Source organism: Ictalurus furcatus, chromosome 23 (genome assembly GCF_023375685.1).
Source record: "Ictalurus furcatus strain D&B chromosome 23, Billie_1.0, whole genome shotgun sequence".
Lineage (NCBI taxonomy): Eukaryota > Metazoa > Chordata > Actinopteri > Siluriformes > Ictaluridae > Ictalurus > Ictalurus furcatus.
The window spans coordinates 4,657,037-4,678,009 of record NC_071277.1 but is presented as its reverse complement, the minus strand read 5'-3'; the positions used below and the strand labels follow the sequence as shown (position 1 = coordinate 4,678,009).

The 20,973-nt window shown below is 41.1% G+C and overlaps 1 protein-coding gene across 4 annotated transcripts in view; it reads right to left on the bottom strand.

The window, feature by feature from the left end:
* Positions 1 to 20,973, bottom strand: part of stau2 (staufen double-stranded RNA binding protein 2) — a 109,289-nt gene that overhangs the window by 61,913 nt on the left and 26,403 nt on the right. For 3 of the 4 annotated variants that reach the window (XM_053610970.1, XM_053610968.1, XM_053610972.1), the window contains exons 6-9: positions 15,222 to 15,381; positions 11,327 to 11,434; positions 6,349 to 6,561; positions 4,901 to 5,050 (exon numbers count right to left, since the gene is read on the bottom strand). In XM_053610970.1, the coding sequence (XP_053466945.1) occupies positions 4,901 to 5,050; positions 6,349 to 6,561; positions 11,327 to 11,434; positions 15,222 to 15,381 (631 nt within the window). The remainder of the gene's footprint in view (positions 1 to 4,900; positions 5,051 to 6,348; positions 6,562 to 11,326; positions 11,435 to 15,221; positions 15,382 to 20,973) is intronic. The other variant, XM_053610969.1, reaches the window with a different exon arrangement.

Sequence of the window (20,973 nt, the reverse complement as noted above, 5' to 3'; positions counted from 1 at the left end):
TAGAGACATCAGTTTAAACTCTGAATAAACTCTAGACACATCAGTTTGAACTCTAGACACATCAGTTTAAACTCTAGACACATCAGTTTAAACTCTAGACACATCAGTTTAAACTCTGAATAAACTCTAGAGACATCAGTTTAAACTCTGAATAAACTCTAGACACATCAGTTTGAACTCTAGACACATCAGTTTAAACTCTGAATAAACTCTAGACACATCAGTTTAAACTCTAGACACATCAGTTTAAACTCTGAATAAACTCTAGAGACATCAGTTTAAACTCTGAATAAACTCTAGAGACATCAGTTTAAACTCTAGACACATCAGTTTAAACTCTGAATAAACTCTAGAGACATCAGTTTAAACTCTGAATAAACTCTAGACACATCGGTTTAAACTCTGAATAAACTCTAGAGACATCAGTTTAAACTCTAGACACATCAGTTTAAACTCTGAATAAACTCTAGACACATCGGTTTAAACTCTGAATAAACTCTAGAGACATCAGTTTAAACTCTAGACACATCAGTTTAAACTCTGAATAAACTCTAGAGACATCAGTTTAAACTCTGAATAAACTCTAGACACATCGGTTTAAACTCTGAATAAACTCTAGACACATCAGTTTAAACTCTAGACACATCAGTTTAAACTCTGAATAAACTCTAGAAACATCAGTTTAAACTCCGAATAAACTCTAGAAACATCAGTTTAAACTCTAGACACATCGGTTTAAACTCTGAATAAACTCTAGACACATCAGTTTAAACTCCGAATAAACTCTAGACACATCGGTTTAAACTCTGAATAAACTCTAGACACATCAGTTTAAACTCTGAATAAACTCTAGAAACATCAGTTTAAACTCCGAATAAACTCTAGACACATCAGTTTAAACTCTAGACACATCAGTTTAAACTCTGAATAAACTCTAGAGACATCAGTTTAAACTCTGAATAAACTCTAGAGACATCAGTTTAAACTCTAGACACATCAGTTTAAACTCTGAAAAACTCTAGAAACATCAGTTTAAACTCCGAATAAACTCTAGAGACATCAGTTTAAACTCTGAATAAACTCTAGACACATCAGTTTGAACTCTAGACACATCAGTTTAAACTCTGAATAAACTCTAGACACATCAGTTTAAACTCTAGACACATCAGTTTAAACTCTGAATAAACTCTAGAGACATCAGTTTAAACTCTGAATAAACTCTAGAGACATCAGTTTAAACTCTAGACACATCAGTTTAAACTCTGAATAAACTCTAGAGACATCAGTTTAAACTCTGAATAAACTCTAGACACATCGGTTTAAACTCTGAATAAACTCTAGAGACATCAGTTTAAACTCTAGACACATCAGTTTAAACTCTGAATAAACTCTAGACACATCGGTTTAAACTCTGAATAAACTCTAGAGACATCAGTTTAAACTCTAGACACATCAGTTTAAACTCTGAATAAACTCTAGAGACATCAGTTTAAACTCTGAATAAACTCTAGACACATCGGTTTAAACTCTGAATAAACTCTAGACACATCAGTTTAAACTCTAGACACATCAGTTTAAACTCTGAATAAACTCTAGAAACATCAGTTTAAACTCCGAATAAACTCTAGAAACATCAGTTTAAATGCTAGACACATCGGTTTAAACTCTGAATAAACTCTAGACACATCAGTTTAAACTCCGAATAAACTCTAGACACATCGGTTTAAACTCTGAATAAACTCTAGACACATCAGTTTAAACTCTGAATAAACTCTAGAAACATCAGTTTAAACTCCGAATAAACTCTAGAAACATCAGTTTAAACTCTAGACACATCGGTTTAAACTCTGAATAAACTCTAGACACATCAGTTTAAACTCCGAATAAACTCTAGACACATCGGTTTAAACTCTGAATAAACTCTAGACACATCAGTTTAAACTCTGAATAAACTCTAGAAACATCAGTTTAAACTCCGAATAAACTCTAGAAACATCAGTTTAAACTCTGAATAAACTCTAGACACATCAGTTTAAACTCTGAGTAAACTCTAGAAACATCAGCTTCAACTCCTCTCAGCCAAGAACAAGAATCTGAGGCAGTCAGATCCTCGAAACTCTTGATCTGCATGATTTATTTATTTATTTATTCACTTGCACTGCGCTGCTGCCACATAATTGGCTGTTTCGAAAACTGCAACAATGTCCAGATGTTCTTAATAAACTGGAGGGTACTGTATTGTTACTCACGTACATAGTGATTCCTGTACATATATTTCTTGTCTTATTTCTTTAATTTAGTATTTAACGCACAGTCTAAAGAGTTGCGGGGCAGGTTTTCGAATGGGGCGAGTCTATTTATATAGTGTCTTGAATATCTATTTTACATTACGAGATCACAAAATTATGAGATAGTAGAATGAGACGATTTAACAAATAACTAGAAGCAGGCTTAATTTATCGTATATTTCTCTTTATAGGATATTTTTACGCTTTAGGATATATATATATTAAAAAAAACACATTGCAGGATGTTTACTATAAAACGTCTGGTACCATAGACCCGCTTGAATATTTGACGGGGTTTCTGTATAAATTTGGTCAGCTCTGATAGTAAAAATATGATGATTAGTGGTGGCTCTGAGAAAGTTCTGGAAATTCCTCTCAAGCAGTAAAAACTTTCAATTTACTCTCAGCAGTAAAAACTGTTGAATCCTGGACATCCTGGATTTTATACAGGACAGGAACTGAAATATAAATATAACTATAACTTTAATATAATCCTCTAATTCATGTGATCTTTTTTATTTTATTTCATTTCCTTCAATTTCCCAGCTATTTCCCTTGATTGCTGCTCCCTTGTTGTTAGAAAAACCAGAGATTTTATATAAAAAAAAAATAAACAAATAAATAAAGAAAAGGAACAAAGAAAGTCTAGCATAGACTGGCATCCTGAATATATTTAGTTATATTTACACATCCATTTTTTTTTTTTCTTTCTTCAGGCGTGTTACATGGAGTGGAGTCTCTGGAGTGGTTTCATTATACATGTAGAGTTGTTTTGTTTTTAACCCAGAAACAATAGAACTCCACCCTATTGTGAAATAAGCAAAAGTAAAATCAAATAAACCCAGACGTCTAATAAAACAAAGTGCAGGCCCTACAGAGGGAATGAAACACGACCAGAAACATAAACAGGACACGTCGCTGCCAAAACGTAAATGATACCGCAGTTAAAAACAGAGGAGTATTTCATTTGTCATTTCTCAGTGTTGTGTTTCTTTAAATAAATGCTTTAAAAAAAATAATAAAAAAAAAAACTGCTTTAAACACAACTGAATGAAAGCTAAAAACTGTGCAAGATTGGAATATGGCTCTCATCTAATCAGATCTGAGCTCCATTTGTATATGACTGTGCTCTATTATTTACACACACGAAAGTAAGACGTTACATTTGTTTAACATCAACTATACCGCTATAGCATAAATGTAATGATGTAACTATTTTAATAATACACTGTATTACTGTTATATCAATCTGTGTGTGTCTGTACATATGTGTGTGTGTGTGTCTGTACATATGTATGTAGGTGTGTGTGTGTATGTCTGTACATATGTGTGTGTGTGTGTGTGTATGTATATGTGTGTGTATGTATGTATATTTGTGTGTGTGTATGTATGTGTGTTTGTATGTATGTGTGTATGTGTGCATGTGCATATGTATGTATGTGTGTGTCTGTGTGTGTCTATGTATGTGCATGTGTATATATGTATGTGCGTGTGTATGTATGTGTGTATATGTACGTGCGTGTGTATGTATGTATGTGCGTGTATACATATGTGTGTGTATATGTATTTGTGTGTATGTGTGTGTATATGTATTTGTGTGTATGTGTGTGTATATGTATGTGCGTGTGTATGTGTGTGCGTGTATGTGTGTGTATATGTATGTGCGAGTATATGTATGTGTGTGTATATGTATGTGCGTGTGTATGTGTGTGCATGTATATGCATGTGCGTGTGTGTGTGTATATGTATGCGTGTATGTGTGTGTGTATTTATGTGCATGTGTATATGTATATGTGTGTGTGTATATGTATGTGTGCATGTGTGTATATGTATGTGCGTGTGTATGTGTGTGCATGTATATGCATGTGCATGTGTGTGTGTATATGTATGCGTGTATGTGTGTGTATTTATGTACGTGTGCATTTATGTGCGTGTGTATATGTATGTGTATATGTATGTGTGTGTATGTTTGTGTGCGTGTGTGTATATGTATGTGTATGTATGTGCGTGTGTGTATGTGTATGTATGTATGTGTCTGTTTGTATATGTGTGTGTATGTTTGTGTGTGTGCGTTTATATATGTATGTGCGTGTGTATGTGTGTGTGTATATGTATGTTTGTGTGTATGTATATGTTTGTGTGTATGTGTGTGCGTGTATATATGTATGTGTGCGTGTATATATGTATGTGCGTGTGTGTTTGTATGTTTGTATGTATGTTTGTGTATATATGTATGTGCGTGTGTGTTTGTATGTTTGTGTCTATGTGTGTGTATATGTGTATGTGCGTGTGTTTGTATGTGTGTGTATATATGTATGTGCTTGTGTATGTATGTGTGTATATATATGTATGTGCGTGTGTATATGTATGTGTATGTGTATTTTTGTGTGTGTGTGTGCGTGTGTGTATATATGTATGTGTGTGTGTTTGTGTGTATGTGTGTGCGTGTGTGTATATATGTATGTGTGTGTGTTTGTGTGTATGTGTGTGCGTGTGTGTATATATGTATGTGTGTGTGTTTGTGTGTATGTGTGTGCGTGTGTGTATATATGTATGTGTGTGTGTTTGTGTGTGTATGTTTGGGTGTATATGTGTGTGTGTGTGTGTATTACCTGCATGATGAATTCACGGCGGCGTGGCAGGCCTCTCTCGGACAGCAGCGTGTATTCGGGCTCTTTCTCTCGTTTAGCTTGCTGGATCTGAGCGAGTCGGCTGATGGGGTTCATGCCCTGACCATACTCCGGCCCTGCCTGTGAGGAGATCTCACACACAAACACACACACACACACACACACACACAGTCAGCATTACAGCTCATACTGACATGGTTAATACCAACACCTTTAAATCCTACAAAGGGAACTACCCAAGTTTCCTGGTTCCTGATTGGCTGGTAGATGGAAGTGAGTTCAGTTCTGTCTGTCAATCAGTCTGTCTGCATGTCTAACGGTCCATCAATATATCTACCAGTTTATCTATCTTTCAGCTTCTCTGTCCATTCGTCTGTCTACCAGCTGATCTGTCTTGTCTGTCTGTCGGCCATTGTCTGTCTGGCCAGCATAAAGCATATCTGTCTACCTGTCTGTCAGCGTGTGTCTACCTGTCTGTCAGCGTGTCTGTCTACCATGTCATCTGTCCATCAGTGTGTCTGTCTGTCTGTCCACCAGCTGATCAGTCTGTCAGTGTGTCTGTCTGTAAGTCATTGTCTGTCTGTCCACCAGCTGATCAGTCTGTCAGTGTGTCTGTCTGTCGGTCATTGTCTGTCTGTCCACCAGCTGATCAGTCTGTCAATGTGTCTGACAAATAGTGTGTCTGACTACAAGTTGATCTGTCTGTCTGTCAGTGTGCATGTCTGTCTGTCAGCTTGTGGCTGTCTGTCAGTGTGTCTGTTCGTCAGTCTATCTACCAATCGATCTGTCAATCAGTGTGTATATCTGCATGTCAGTGTTTCTGGCCATGTGTCTGTCTGTCAGACTGTCAGTGTGTCTGGCCATGTGTCTGTCAATATGTCTACCAGTTGATCTGTCAGTCACCCAGTGTGTCCATCTGACTGTGAATGTATTTTTCTGTCAGTCTGTCTGTCTGCTAGTTAATGTCTGACTGCCTGAAAGTCAGTATGTCTGCCTGTCAGCTGATCTGTCTGTCTGTCTGTCAGTCAGTCAGAGTACCAGTCTGTCTGTCTGTCCATCAGCAATCGAATCTATCTAACATTCAGTAGAGCTGGATTTGTCTGTCTGTTGTTGTGTTCGTCAATCTGGGCGTCAATCGCTTAGTCTGGCTTTTAGTGCACACCTGTCTGTCATTCCATACATCATTTATATTAAATATATTAGGTTACGTGTCTGTCTGTCTGTCAGTCAGTATATTGGTCAGGCTGTCTTATATGAGGTATAACATTCATATTAGGTGATGTCTATAATATTTGATATGGCGTTATGATGTATTATGCATGTTTAGCTTAACATAACAGTGATACAGCATTCTACGGTACTACTTATACACTAGTGATTATACGAGTACATGCCGTGCACGTCTGTAGTACCCTTACTAGGCAGCATACCTTCAGTATGGTCTTGGGCCGTTTCTTATAGTGCACTTTGGGTTTCTCCACTACAGGGATGAAGGGCAGCTTCTTCAGCTCCTGCAGGATGGACAAAGCCGCACGCTTCTTCGACAGCTTCTTGCTGTTGCCCTCACCCTCAGCAGAGAACTCGCCCACCGTCACGCGGGTCAGGAAGCTCTTCATGTGGGGCGGGCCGCTCTCCTTCAGCACCTGGGCATGGAGGAGGATGGGAAAGTTACAGGGAGTTTACTAAATCATGTGTTTCAACATTCACATTCATTTCCAGTGTCTCTGCTTGGGCAGCAAAGCAGGTGAGCTCAGTGTTAAGGAGGGGGATTAGATTCCACACACACACACACACACACACACACACACACACACACACACACACACACACACACAGACAGAACCTGGCTCTCTCTGTGTTCAGTGAAAGTTATCCCCCTCCTGAGACTCCCTTTCACATACTATCCTCATACACATAAGCACTCTGGCATTCTCTCTCTCTCTCTCTCTCTCTCTCTCTCTCTCTCTCTCACACGGACAAGAACCAAAAAGTGTAAAACTTAGTAACAGTGTTACTGAGAACCTATAAACCAAATTACTTGTATGTCCATCTATCTGATGTCCATCTGTCTAACCATCTATGTGTCGGTCTAAACATATATCCGTGTCTGTCTACCCATCTGCCTGACTATCCATCTATGTGTCTGTCTACCCGTCCATTCACGTCTCTATTCATCCTTCCATCCATCCATCCATGTGCCTACCCATCTGGGTGTCTGACTATCCATCCTTCTACCCATTCATCTATGTGTCTGTCTATCCATTGATCCGTCTATCAATCTATCCATCCACCTATCTGTCTTCCTATCCACCCACATCTCCACTCATCCATCCATCTATCCATCCATCCATCTGTCTGTCTATCCATCAGTCTATCCATCCACCTATGTCTTCCTATCCACCCACATCTCCACTCATCCATCCATCTGTCTCTCTATCCATCAATCTATCCATTCACCTATCTGTCTTCCTATCCACCCACATCTCCACTCATCCATCCATCTATCCATCCATCTGTCTCTATCCATCAATCTATCCATCCACCTATCTGTCTTCCTATCCACCCACATCTCCACTCATCCATCCATCTGTCTGTCTATCCATCAATCTATCCATCCACCTATATCTTCCTATCCACCCACATCTCCACTCATCCATCCATCTATCCATCCATCTGTCTCTCTATCCATCAATCTATCCATCCACCTATCTGTCTTCCTATCCACCCATATCTCCACTCATCCATCCATCTGTCTCTCTATCCATCAATCTATCCATCCACCTATCTGTCTTCCTATCCACCCACATCTCCACTCATCCATCCATCTGTCCGTCTTTCTGTCCATCAATCCACCCATCCATCTGTCTTCCCGTCCATCCACATCTCTACTCATCCATCCATCTATCCACACCATTTACATGTCCATCTATCCATCCATCCATCCATATGTCTGTCTGTCCATCCACCCATCTGTGTCCGTTCATCTATCCATCCGCCCGTGTCTGTCTGTCCACCCATCCATCTGCATGTCCATCCATGTATCCATCAGTCCATCCATGTCTCCGTCTATCCATCTATCCATATGTCTATCCATCTGTCTGTTTCAGTCTGTCCTTCTGTTGGTCTGTCTCACTCATTAAAGCTGAATAAAACCCTTTTTTTAATTTAAACCCATCTAAGTGAATTCTGATATTTATCTGAGCAGGCAGAAGGGAAACACACACACACACGAAAGAATTTCCTCACACACTTGACAGAATTTATGATGCAATGTTTACATGACTTTCATGTGGAGGGATTTGATCATCACACTCGGCTGTTACGGAAGAGTTCGGTGTTTCCGCGGCGGCTCTGAAGCTGCAGTGCTCACGCCGGGCCGATATTACACTTTTCATATTTATCACGGTTTATGAAGTCATAATAATAACTCACCCCGTGTTTATCTCTGCGTGTGCTTCAAACAAGACTACTTTAACGAAAGACTACAGAAGACTCGACTGCTGTCTGCACACCTGTGTTTCTGTGTATTTGTCTGTCTCTTTACTGAGCTGTCTGTCTGTCTGTCTGTCTGTCTGTCTCTCTACCAAGCTGTCTGTCTCTCACTTTGCCTGCTCATCCATATGGTATATTTATATTTACAATTACGGATGCTGGAGAACATTTTCCAGCTGTACCTTACACCACTCTAATTAACACGGATCCTGAAGACGTCTGAAGCCCTGAGTCACCTGACCTCACACAGAGTCACCTGACCTCACACACACTACCATCACTACAGTTATTGTTGGGAATTCAGTGGTGGAAGCTTTTCGCCTCCAGCATGTGATTGTCTAATCGCTGGAACAATGTCTTTGAGGAGAACTTGGCACTCCTTAAATCCACCGGCAGCAGACGAGCCTTCGTCCTCGGCGTCAGACGGTGTAGCGTCTTCGGCGCGGTGATGGAATTTCAACGAGGACTTTGATCTGACCAGTTTTTCTGTCCTACGTGGATCATGTTCTCCGGGGAAGACGATGTGGTACGAGCCGTGTAAAGGCAGGATGTGAGGACGGCAAGAGACACCGAGACCCACTGAGCGAAGAAAGACTCTTTTGTATGGCGTGTTGATGCGTCTGCCCCCAAGATACACACTCATGCACATGACTCAGAAAGGGAGAGAGAAAGAGAGAGAGAGAGAGAGAGAGAGAAATATCCAGGTCTGAAAGTCTGAATCCACTGTATATCCATCTGTCTGTCCACCCATCTCTCTGTCTGTATGTCTGTCCACACGTCTACCAGTTTGTCCATACATCTGTCTGTCTGCATGACTGTCTGTCTGTGTGTGTTCACTTCGGGCTTTCCGTCTGTCTGTCCATCTGTCTTCCTATCTGTTTATCCATTTGTATGCCCGTCTATCCGCCCATCTGACTGGCTGTCTGTCTGTCTTCCCATCTGTTTGTCCGTATGTCTGTCTGTCTGATCTGTCCATGTACCTACCCATCCGCCTGTCTGCTCATCAGTCTGTCTGGCCACCCATGTTTCTCCTTGATGGTCCATCTGTCTGTCATTCTGTCTGTCTGCTCATCCATCCATCTACCTGTCTGTCAATTCAGCTTAATCAGAATGTCTATGTCTATCAGAATATCTGTATCTGTCTGTCTGGCCATTCATTTATCTGCCTGCCTTCCTGTCTGTCTGTCCATCGAGCTGTCTGTCTGTCAGTCACTCTACTGACTTCCTTATCTATTGAACTGTCTATGAATTTCCCCAGTTGCCTATTAATTTATCTGTCTATCTGTCCGTCTCCGTCAGTCTATCGCACTGGAAGCGCTTGTACGCTACTCAGAGCGACAGGTGATGACGGCGTGAGTGAGAACCCGATGACGGCGATGATGTTGAAGGCTCTCCACGTTCCGTGTGGATCATCGTCTTTGCCGTTCGTGCAGATGAGACGGGGACAAGCGCTGCTTTGCGGCAGCTGTTAAGAGTCAGACGTACACCGTTTCCACATTCTGCATTCGTGCTCACGTTGTAACACTCACTCTCGGTTTCAGTGTTTATTCAGAAAGTGCACACTACGCATTCTTTCCGAATCCTGACCGCCGGCTCAAAATTCCTGCGCGGGCCAGGATCCCGTAGCTCAGCGATGACGCGGAGTCGACGTGGGAAGAGAGCGCTACATCGCTTGCGAGTTAAGCTCCGCATGACAACGCACGCCACATGCACGCACACAGCGGGGTGGGGGGTGGGGGGCGGTTGGTTGCTGAACCACACACACACACAATCAAGGAAAACATAACATTTACACCATAACATAACGTTTACACATGGAATGTGTTCAGAAGGCTGCTCGTGAGGCTGATTGTTAAGTTTAACATTGCTGTCTAATGACTTCCTGGTAAGGATCGGAAGAACAGACGGACGTTTTTGGGTTTTTTTCCATCCCTGACAGAGGGATTAGAATCAGCACAAAATCTGGCAACACAAACGGGACAAATACTAAACCAGACGGAGAGGCAATACAAACAGAGAACCCGTCCTGCTTTTGGAGGAGGTGGAGCTTTCTGACGGGAAACCTTGTGCGCCTGGCACAAACCGGTGAAATTGTACTATTTGGATAAATTCGCTTCTGTGTACAGAAACCTCCGAGGGTTATTTATACACAAGTAAACACAGTCCGCTACTAAACTACCGGAACGGCGACTGACTTGTTTTTGAGAGCAAAAGACAAACATGAGAAGAGAGTTTAGAGTTTTAGCTTTTATTGCCTGGTATGTACATGTAGCTGTGTTAAACTGCCAGGTGTTCCTAGTTACCCGGGTGTGTCCTGTTAGATTGAACATTTCAAAATTAAATAGCTCTGAACACCTACTCTTGGTTTTAGCCTTCGGTTTCACCTGTAAAGAAAGACTGCGTATGTTGTTAAAAAGGATAAACCAACATGAAGAGCAGAGAGCTGTCTATGGGAGAAAAGCGAGCCATTTTGAAGCTGAGAAAAAAAGAGGGAAAATCGACCAGAGCACTGCACAAGCAACGGGCATAGCCAATATAACAATCTGGAATGTCCTGGAACAGCGAGAGGTAGTGTCACGGCTTGGGACTGCATCATAGATTTAAATATCAGGAAATGAAAGCTGCCGTTCAGATCTATGCGTCTTTTGATCTCGAAACCAAAGGTCTTCGGTGTATAGCACAAACAAATGAATTGGCCATGTTGTCCCAATACTTTCGGAGGGGGCTGTATACTAAATAATTAGGTTTGCTACATAAATGAAACATTTATTGAAAGCAGAAAAATCTCTGTCCTTTAGCACGTAATGCTATAACGTATGTGTCTGTTTATTTATATATATATATATATATATATATATATATATATATATATATATATATATATATATATGTGTGTGTGTGTGTGTGTGTGTTTACCTCAAAGTTCACAGGCAGGTTCCTCTTCAGTGCAATCTCATACACCAGGCTGATTTCAGATTTATTTGCGTCGCTGTCCTCCTCTGAACTTTTTTTCTCCTCCGGACTCTGAAAACACAAAAAGCACAAATGAACCCGTTTTCTTTCACGACTCTCAGCATTTTATTATTATTATTTTTATTTTTTTAAAGTTCAATTGGAGCAATTTGACGCGCATGCCCACATGACAACGGGAAAATAAAATGTACTTAACGTCTTTAATCGGAGCATATGCCTCAGACTTCCTTATGAACATACACACCGTGACAGCTTTTGTGGAAATTCATGAATTCTGTTCATGTGATCTCTAAAGCGGTGTGAAATTGACAGCGATATGATTTTGCCTCGAATGAAGCGCTATGAAAAATGTTCATGCTGTGCTGCCTCGGAAATAAAACGCACACGCGCGCAGATTTTTACACAGAGGATTAATCATCCTGTTTAACAAATCAGCATCATTACAGGAAGCGCCACTTTAGTTCCTGGAGTAGGAAAAAAAAAGGCCCCTGGAACTACAGCATGAGTTCCTGAAAAAAATTCCTGCAGTGGAAACACATCCACTACATGCACGTGTACGTGTGTGTGTTTGTGTGTGTGTGTGTGTGCGGGTGTGCCCGAGGCAGTACATGACCATGGTGTTCTTCTCTCAGTAACATAATACAGGAAGAGAAGCAGCTGATAAAGAGCTCGTTATGAACGCAGCGAGACTGAACAGGAGAGAAAAACACAATATTGCAGCTTAAATAACTAGATCGATGCCAAACGCTCTCACACACACACACACACACACACACACAACACACACACAACAAATACACACACACACAACACATACACACACACACACAACACACACACACACCACATACCCCCACACAACACACACACACCCACAAAACACACACACACAACACATACACACACAACACACACACACACACCACATACCCCCACACAACACACACACACCCACAACACACACACACACACCACATACCCCCACACAACACACACACACCCACAACACATACACACACAACACATACACCCCCACAACACATACACACACACCCAACACATACATATACACACACACCCACACACAACACATACACACACCCAACACAAACACCCGCCCACAAAACATACACCCAACACACACATACCCAACACACACACACAGAGCCAACACACACACACACACCCAACACATACACACACACCCAACACATACACACACACACACCCAACACATACACACACACACACACCCAACACATACACACACACCCAACACAAACACACAGAGCCAACACACACACACACCCAACACATACACACACACCCAACATATACACACACACCCAACACATACACACACACCCAACACATACACACAGAGCCAACACACACACCCAACACACAACAAACCCAACACATACACATACACACACACATAACACAACACAACACACACAAAGGTTTTTGTTCAATAGAATCTGAAAATCTAAGTAAGAAATAGTTAGACGAGAACTGAGAAATGTTTTGTTTAATTTCACTGGGGGGAAAAAAATCCAAATTTTAGATCTAAGTGGAAAACGGCAATCTGATTCACTATAACTAGCCCCATGTAGCACACAACATACACAACATGGCCGAAGGTTTGTAGACACACGACCATCACACCCATACAGTCCCCTCCGAAACTACTGGGACGGCGAGGCCGATTCATTTGTTTGCTCTATACACCAAAACATCCGGTGTCTGTTGCTCCTTACACCAGTGGTTTCGGATTGAATTTCTCTTTTCTCAGCTTCAAAATGGCTCGCTTTTCACCCCTAGTCAGCTCTCTGCTCCTCATGTTTGTTTAACCTTTTTAACAACAAATGCAGTGTTTACAGGTGAAACTGAAGTCTAAAACCAAGAGTAGATGTTCAGCACTAATTACTGTTTGAACGATCAATCTACCAGGACACACCCGGGTAATAAGAAACACCTGGCAGTCACGTGTTCCAATATTTTTGTTTGCCTACAAATTGGCCGGTCTGATACAAAAGGTGCTGTGTTCTTTAACACGTCTACGTACAAATACCAGGAAACAAAACCTGAAATTCTAAACTCTCTTCTCGTATTCGTCTTTGGATTTCTGATCTCAAACTCAAATGTCTTTCAATGGAACGGTTTCCAATAGTTCCAGAGAGGACAGTATGTACTTGTACATCCCATTCCAGATTTAGTCCCCGTTTTGCTGTTATAATAACCTCCATTCTTCTGGGAAGGATTTCCACTAGATGTTGAGGCGTGGCTGTGGGGAACTTTTGGCTCATTCAGCCACAAGAGCATTAGTGAGGTCGGGCACTGATGTCCAGCACAGGGGCACTGCCATGCTGGAACAGAATTGGGTCTCTTAGTTCCAGTGGAGGGAAAGTCTCATGGTACAGCATACAACAGACATATCGATACAACTGTATGCTTCCAACTTTGTAGCAAGTTTGAGGAAGAACCACATATAGGTGTGATAGTCAGGTGTCTTGCCCATATTGTGTATCTGACAGCAACGCTATACAACCTCATGTGTAAGACATATACATACCTACACCAAACCTTTAATAACGCGCTCATGTCGAATCAGAGAATGGACAATTAAATACAAAGTATGTGTTATTTCCCCCGTAATACTCGGCTCCATCGCCCCTGTTTTGGAGTTTTCTTTGCTCTTCCAAATAACCCCACAAGCTTTGGGGTTTTGATTTTGCCGTCCATTCAAAGTGACACAGAGCATCCACTGTGGACGTGTCTCAAACTAGACACTCTTTTCACTATCTAGTCTTCAAAAAAACGCATCACGGATGCTTTCTGTGATGATTTACAGCGCGTACTGTAATAAGGATGTGTGATTCGGAACACGTCTACAGTGGACTAACCATGTTGAGGCATTTATTTGGTAAGGTGTTTATGTCTAACTAAGGAAAAGGACAATGGAATCTGAGCCACTGAGCAGATTAGGGGTGTGTGTGTGTGCATACGTGAGAGACGATGGCATATTTATTCACCCGCCTCAGTTTTTTTTTTATTTTTTTAAATTGTATCTTGTAGATACGGCACTGTCTACTACGTGTTATACATGCTGTGTGAGGGAGGGAGGGAGGGAGTGGTGACATCAGCGCTGGCACGGAGCGTCGGTGTGTTAAGTGATTTATACACAGCGACACGGTGTTACACTTACAACTGGGCACACATAAAAGCCCTTTGAGAGTGTGTGAGGTCGTCTTTACACCCTAATGTGACAGTAAAGGGGAGGAATAAAGATACAACAACAAGGGGATATGAGATCAGCGCAAGAGGATTGTGGGTAATCTGCCTACAGTTAGATGAATAAGAAGGTGATGAGAGAGTTAGGGTGATGGACGTTAGCGCAGGAGGAAAGAGGAAACAAAGACAACAAGGTTAAAGAGGTGTGTCTAATATGGTACGTATCGCCTATTCCCTAATCCCTAAGGTTGAGAACCATTAGGACTACATAGCGCACTAATATCGGGAACAGTGTAAATGAATGGTGGTCATGGATGCGGTTTATTCCAGTCTGGTGTGGACGTGTCCCAAACCACATGCTCTATTCCCTAATCACCATAAACTGTCATGACTAAGGATGCGTCCCAAACGGTATTCCCCGTACAGGCCGAATAAACGCAGATACTGACACTACAATACACGTGTCTCAAACCGCACCACATCCTGCACACAGTCTTCAAATGCTGCAATGCATTATGGGTATTGAGACTCTGCTCACTTTGAGACTTTATCCCTTGTCTTAAGATGTGTGTGTGTGTGTGTGTGTGTGTGTGTGTGTGTATACCTGAGGTTGCTTTTCTGGAATGGGTTCATTCCTAAGCGCCTGCAAAGCTTTCATGGCTGCGTTGTGCCGAGCCGCTTGGCGAGTTCGACCCTCGCCAATAAACTCGTTACTGCCTACCGTCAGCTGCACGTAGAACACCTTGGGGACTGGATAGTGATACCTCGAGCCGAGAAAAAGGGAAGAAAGGGGAGGGGTAAGAAAGAAAAAAAAAAAAACACGTTTGAGTCAAAACAGGATTAGCTTATTGAAACATGACAGTTTTATCACGGTGTAAATCAGGCCTGTTGAACTGGCTGACACAAAATAATGACTCAAAGGTTCCACTCTGTCATCTCCTCAAACTCGGACATCGCTCGTTTCTATGGCAGCACACACAACACCATAACGGACACCCAGATCGCCGATCGGCCCGTTCAGGATTTCGCAGAGCATTTTTTTTGTGGAAAGCTACTTGAATTGGCGAAATCGCAATGGCACGAAATAGTTTTGCACGCTCTTTCGCAGTGATGTTGGTAAATGAGACCTTTTAACTGTACTCACGTTCGACGCACGTGAATCGAAGAGGGCTTTGACCGAATGCGTGTTGCGATGACGTCACATGACGCGTCTCGGCCTAAATCTGCAGAAAAATCTGCGGTCGCTCTGAAACATTTCAAGCTCCGCCGAATATTGCAGAGTTTTGCTGGATTTGGCGTTCGTTTCCGCCATCGCAAAATCCTGGAGAGACTGCCTAACACGTACCTAGTCTGAGAAACCATAGATTAGTGACTGTCGCAAGCTAAAAGCCTTATTGTACTGTTTATTATGAGATCATTATTGGAGAACGATGGGTAAGAACTAAAGCATGACATCCCGAGTGTTATATTCCTCTTATACAATAGCAATTTGCTAATAGTTACAATGTATTATTTATTAATGAACACATCATACTGTTAACCGTTTATAACCAGTTATAGCGAGTTTGGAAATGGTTAAGAATGCAAAAAACTGAAATCCCCTCATTGAGATAAGTATTCAGACCCTTCGTTCGGTACTTCGGAAAATTCTACACCGTAGAGTTCCGAGTCTTCTTGGGTAAGTCTCTACAAGCTGGCTTGCTGTGAACTGGTGTGGCTCTGAGAGGAAAGAAAGGTTGCGGCTGATGACTTCCTAACAGTACTTGAGAATGGATTGATATTTCTGTGTGGGGCAAGAAATGACGCTAATCCTGCATGAAGATAATTCGGAGAAACGAGGGGCGAAATTCCTGCTCAAATATTTTGGCCAGCCTTAATCTTCACTACTTCCCCTGACCGATGATGCTTCACAGAGAAGAGACTAAGAGAAGAGGGGCAGTGGTGGCTTGGCGGTTAAGGCTCTGGGTGACTGATCGGAAGGTCGGCGGTTCAAGCCCCAGCACTGACAAACTGCAACTGCTGGGCCCTTGAGCAAGGCCCTTAACTCTCTCTGCTCCAGGGGCGCCGTATCATGGCTGACCTTGTGCTCTGACTCCAACTGCCTGACATGCTATAGTATGCAAAGAAAAGAATTTCACAGTGCATATGTATATGTGATAAATAAAGATTCATTATAAACACGCAACAGCAAACAGAATATTGTAGCTGTATTATTATAACTGGGTTTTATCATCACAGTCCAGCTGGCATCCGTTGTCTAGAAGAGGGTTGTTGACGTTCACCCTGAAATGAGGCTCCACATTATCAAAGTGACACAAACTTTCTCACAGCACACACAGGGCTCCTGTGGAGAAAAGACTGAAGTAAGGAGCAATGGACAAAAGCTTAGAACAACTCAAGAAAAGAGGACAGATTTATATCCGTGGCCGAACCCGAACGATATTATCCTAGTTATAAATGGTGAAATTAACGCCGTAGGGCAAGCGAGGTAATGGCCCCCGGTGGACCGCGCCTCAGGAAGGCAAAACAAAAGCCCCGTCACATTTCTGCACTTTCTCCTGCGTAACTCTGGCTCGCCCACGCAGCCTGTCAGACGGCTCTTCAGAGCCCAGATTTAGGAGTGTGTTCGGCCTTTATGAAGAGTGACACAGACTGATCCGGGGTCAGCGCCCTGATCCCAAGCACCCCCACTGCAACCCATTCACACTCCAAAATCACACGCTTAGCACTCTAGCACTAGTTAGGGAATCCAAATCCAAACGGTGTACAGCTCGACCAGACCAACAGTTGTTTTATTTTATTTTATTGTGCTTTATCGGTCATCAGATACTATTCCAACGTTAAGATTTCCCTGACGACACAGTTTAACCCTTTCTCACAGTACACTGGCGTCCCAATCCGCCCGCTGAATAGAAATCAACATTATCGGGCGTTTTGAATCAGTATAAACAAATGAATAATTTTATCGTCTATATTTATAGTCTGTTAAAAGATTACTCAGGACACTGTTGGGTTTCTGTGCATAGAGTATGGTGACTCTGTGTTTAGAGATAAAACGGACATCACAACTAAAGCTTTTTTGACAGTAGGACATTGTATACAACTGCCACAATAAAATTATAATATTTCAATCTAGTAAAAAATTTAAAAAAACCCTACAAATTCTTAAAGCCATGACTTTCATATGAGCCATTAACCACTACTGTGGAGAGTGACATCAGGCGGAAATTCCATTTTCTGTCCTTCGGTTGAAAGAGTTAAAATATTAAAAATGTTTATATGTGCTATAGTAAACACTCGGGAAGAAAACAAGCTAAACTTGATGTCCACGGTGTTGACAGGGATGCCTTCTCGACCAACAAGTCGAGTCCTTCTTGTTTCTAAGATGGATGCCTCAAATATCTTCAAACGAGTACGAGTAGGAATATTTCAGACATTTGACCTTGCTGTGACCTTGACCCTGTTTATTCCAAAATCGAATCGGTTCATCTGCTGGTTGCAATAATAATTCTATATCAATCCTATAAACATTCAACCGCTCATACTTGAGATACTATTCTAACGGGAATCTTTGGACAGACTCCCGGACGATCCAAAAACATTCCTCTAACACCTAGTGGCGGCGGCATAAACAGAAGGAACGCAAAATTGTAATAAAACCTCATCTGAACTTGCTAATCAGACAGATGAGAGCACTGACTGGGCGTGGCCTAATATTCGGATCAGCACGCTCGATTGACAACCAAGTGTCCAAGACTCCCAGCATGCTACACCATTCAGGCAGAACTAAACACAACCCCACAAGAGATGAGAGGACAGGACAGGACTATTATTTCCTACAGGTAGACAGCGAAAAGTTTGCATTCTCCTAAACCAGAAGAAAAAGAGTATCCAAAAATTTGCACCAAGAAAAACATTAAAATCCTCCTTCATTAACAAACAAGCAACAAAAATCGTCAACTACGAACGTGTTATAGAAATATGATTTATAAACCTAAAAGAGGATGGGTTCTCTTTCGAGTCCCTTTGGAACGCTGGGTTCTTCTCCAGGTTCCTTCCTCAGGATGCCTCAGGGAGTTTGTCCAGGCCACTGTCACCTCTGGCTTGTTCAGGAGGAATCTAAATCTACATCTGGATTTCTGTAAAGCTGAGTTTCTAAGTGAACTGAAGTGTATCAAACATTTTTTCTACTAGATTTTTTAAAAAATTGCGTGTATGTGAGTAAATCGGAATGGATCCCCTCAACAGCCAATGAAAACGCAGCGTGAAGTTGATAAGGAAGAAGTAGTTAGAAGACTGCTCCTATAAAAAAAAAAGAAAGAAAAAGAACAAAAAAAAAAAGCTAAACTCTGGAAACCAAACACGCCCTAGCTGTTCGACTACATTTGGGGTAAGGAGAACATTGTGTACATTTAATTTTTGGCCAAAGTGCTCCATCGGTGTCTATTTAAAGTTTGATAATTGATGGAATAAGAACATCTTTTAGTGCACTCCTGTGAACCCACAGACCGTGCTGTACCTGAATCCTCCACGCTGTTTAATTTCATAAATATTCCAGCTGTGTAGGTTCATCGGTTACTGAACTTCCGCTTCATTGTGAGCTCACATTTAATTCTGATGGAAGCCATCTGGGCAAAGTTAAAGCTCAGGGCATGTGCAGAAACCACCAAGGAATAATAATAAAACAGGAATTACACACATGCAGTAATGAAATGCAGAAAACATTTCCAGTATAATTATGAACATCCTGAAAAGAAACGGTCGTGCAGTAACTGGCGATGAGCTGATTGGCTGAGAATCATAACAGCCGATGAGAACAACTGGTACATACAAAAACAGGCACTGAGTGTACTTTCTCTGAAATGTCTGTCAAATAGCAAGAATTATAAACTTCATATTATAAGAAGGCAGCAGCAACTCAGCTCAGCTCTATATGTATATGTATTAGTAGTATTGATAGCAGTAGTAGTGACATTAATATTAGTACTGGGGGGCAAATAGTACTAATAGTAATGTTAGCAGTAGTTTTAGGAGTCGCCATAGTATTATTAATAACAGTAGTAGTAGTAGTAGTCAATGTTAGTAGTAGCATGACTACTAATATAAGCAGTAATAGGGAGTAGAAATAGCAACAGTAGTTTTATAAGTAGTAGTAGTATTTATAGTAATAACGACAGCGTTATTAATAAGAGCAATAATAGTGAATCATGGTAGTAGGTGTGGTGTTGGTATTAGAAGTAGCAAGTACTAGTAGTAATAGTATTAGATGTTGAGCGATATCGATAACTCTGAGAATCTTTTAAATCTAACAATTAGACAGCCGGGTAGTCCGGCAATAACTAAGTTGGACAATACCTGCCAAAAACGGATGAACCGACCGTTTCTTAAAACTGATACTGAATGAAATATAACACTCAGAGTAAAATATTGTTGAAAATATCATGAAAATGAACTGTACTTTTCTGAATGAAACACAAATATAAACAGGAATATATATTAAATATTAATAAATATTCACGTAAATTCAAACATGTCACGTATACATCCAAACTGAACCAAAAACTAACACTCCAAATAACAAATGAACATAGATACCTCCAAAATGAATTTTAAAAAAAAACTAACAAAAAAAAAAAAAAACACTTCGAATAACAAAACAAAATTTGTCAGTGATAGTTTTTATTTCACCTCTAGAGGCCGCTCTCGTACTTCTCGGCCGTTCCGCAACGGACACAACCGGGAAAAACTATCGGCGTGGATTTTTGCTGATACCCGATAGTTCCAGCAATCGGTTATTGGCACCGGTTAATTGGCAAAATCGAACAATCGGCCGACCTCTAAACAGTATTAGCAATAGAATTGGTGGTATGACTACTAATTATAGTGTTAGCAGTCTTATTAATAGTAACAGTGAAAGTAGCAGCAGTACAAAGGGTTGTAATGGTGGAAGTAGTAGTGGTTATGGTATTAATAGTAGTAGTAGTAGTAGGAATAGGAGTAGTTATAGTATTAATAGTGGTTGTAGAAGTAGGAATAACCAGGAATAAACATATTCGAAATACCAGTGATGTTATTAGTAGCAGTAGCAGCGATCGTATCTTTAGTAACAGAAGTAACAGTGATAGAATTCTTCTTAATGGCAGTAGTGAAAGTATTAGCAATAGCAATGGTGGTGTTATTACTGATACTAGTAATAGATGTATAACTGTAGTAATAGTATTAGTAGTGGTTGTAGATGGTGCAGTATTCGTGGTGATAGTAGTATTAGAAATAGTAGAAGAAGCAGTAGTAGTACTGATAGTAATAGTAAAAGTGCTAGTAGTTAAGGTAATGGTAGTGCTAATGGTTACAGTATT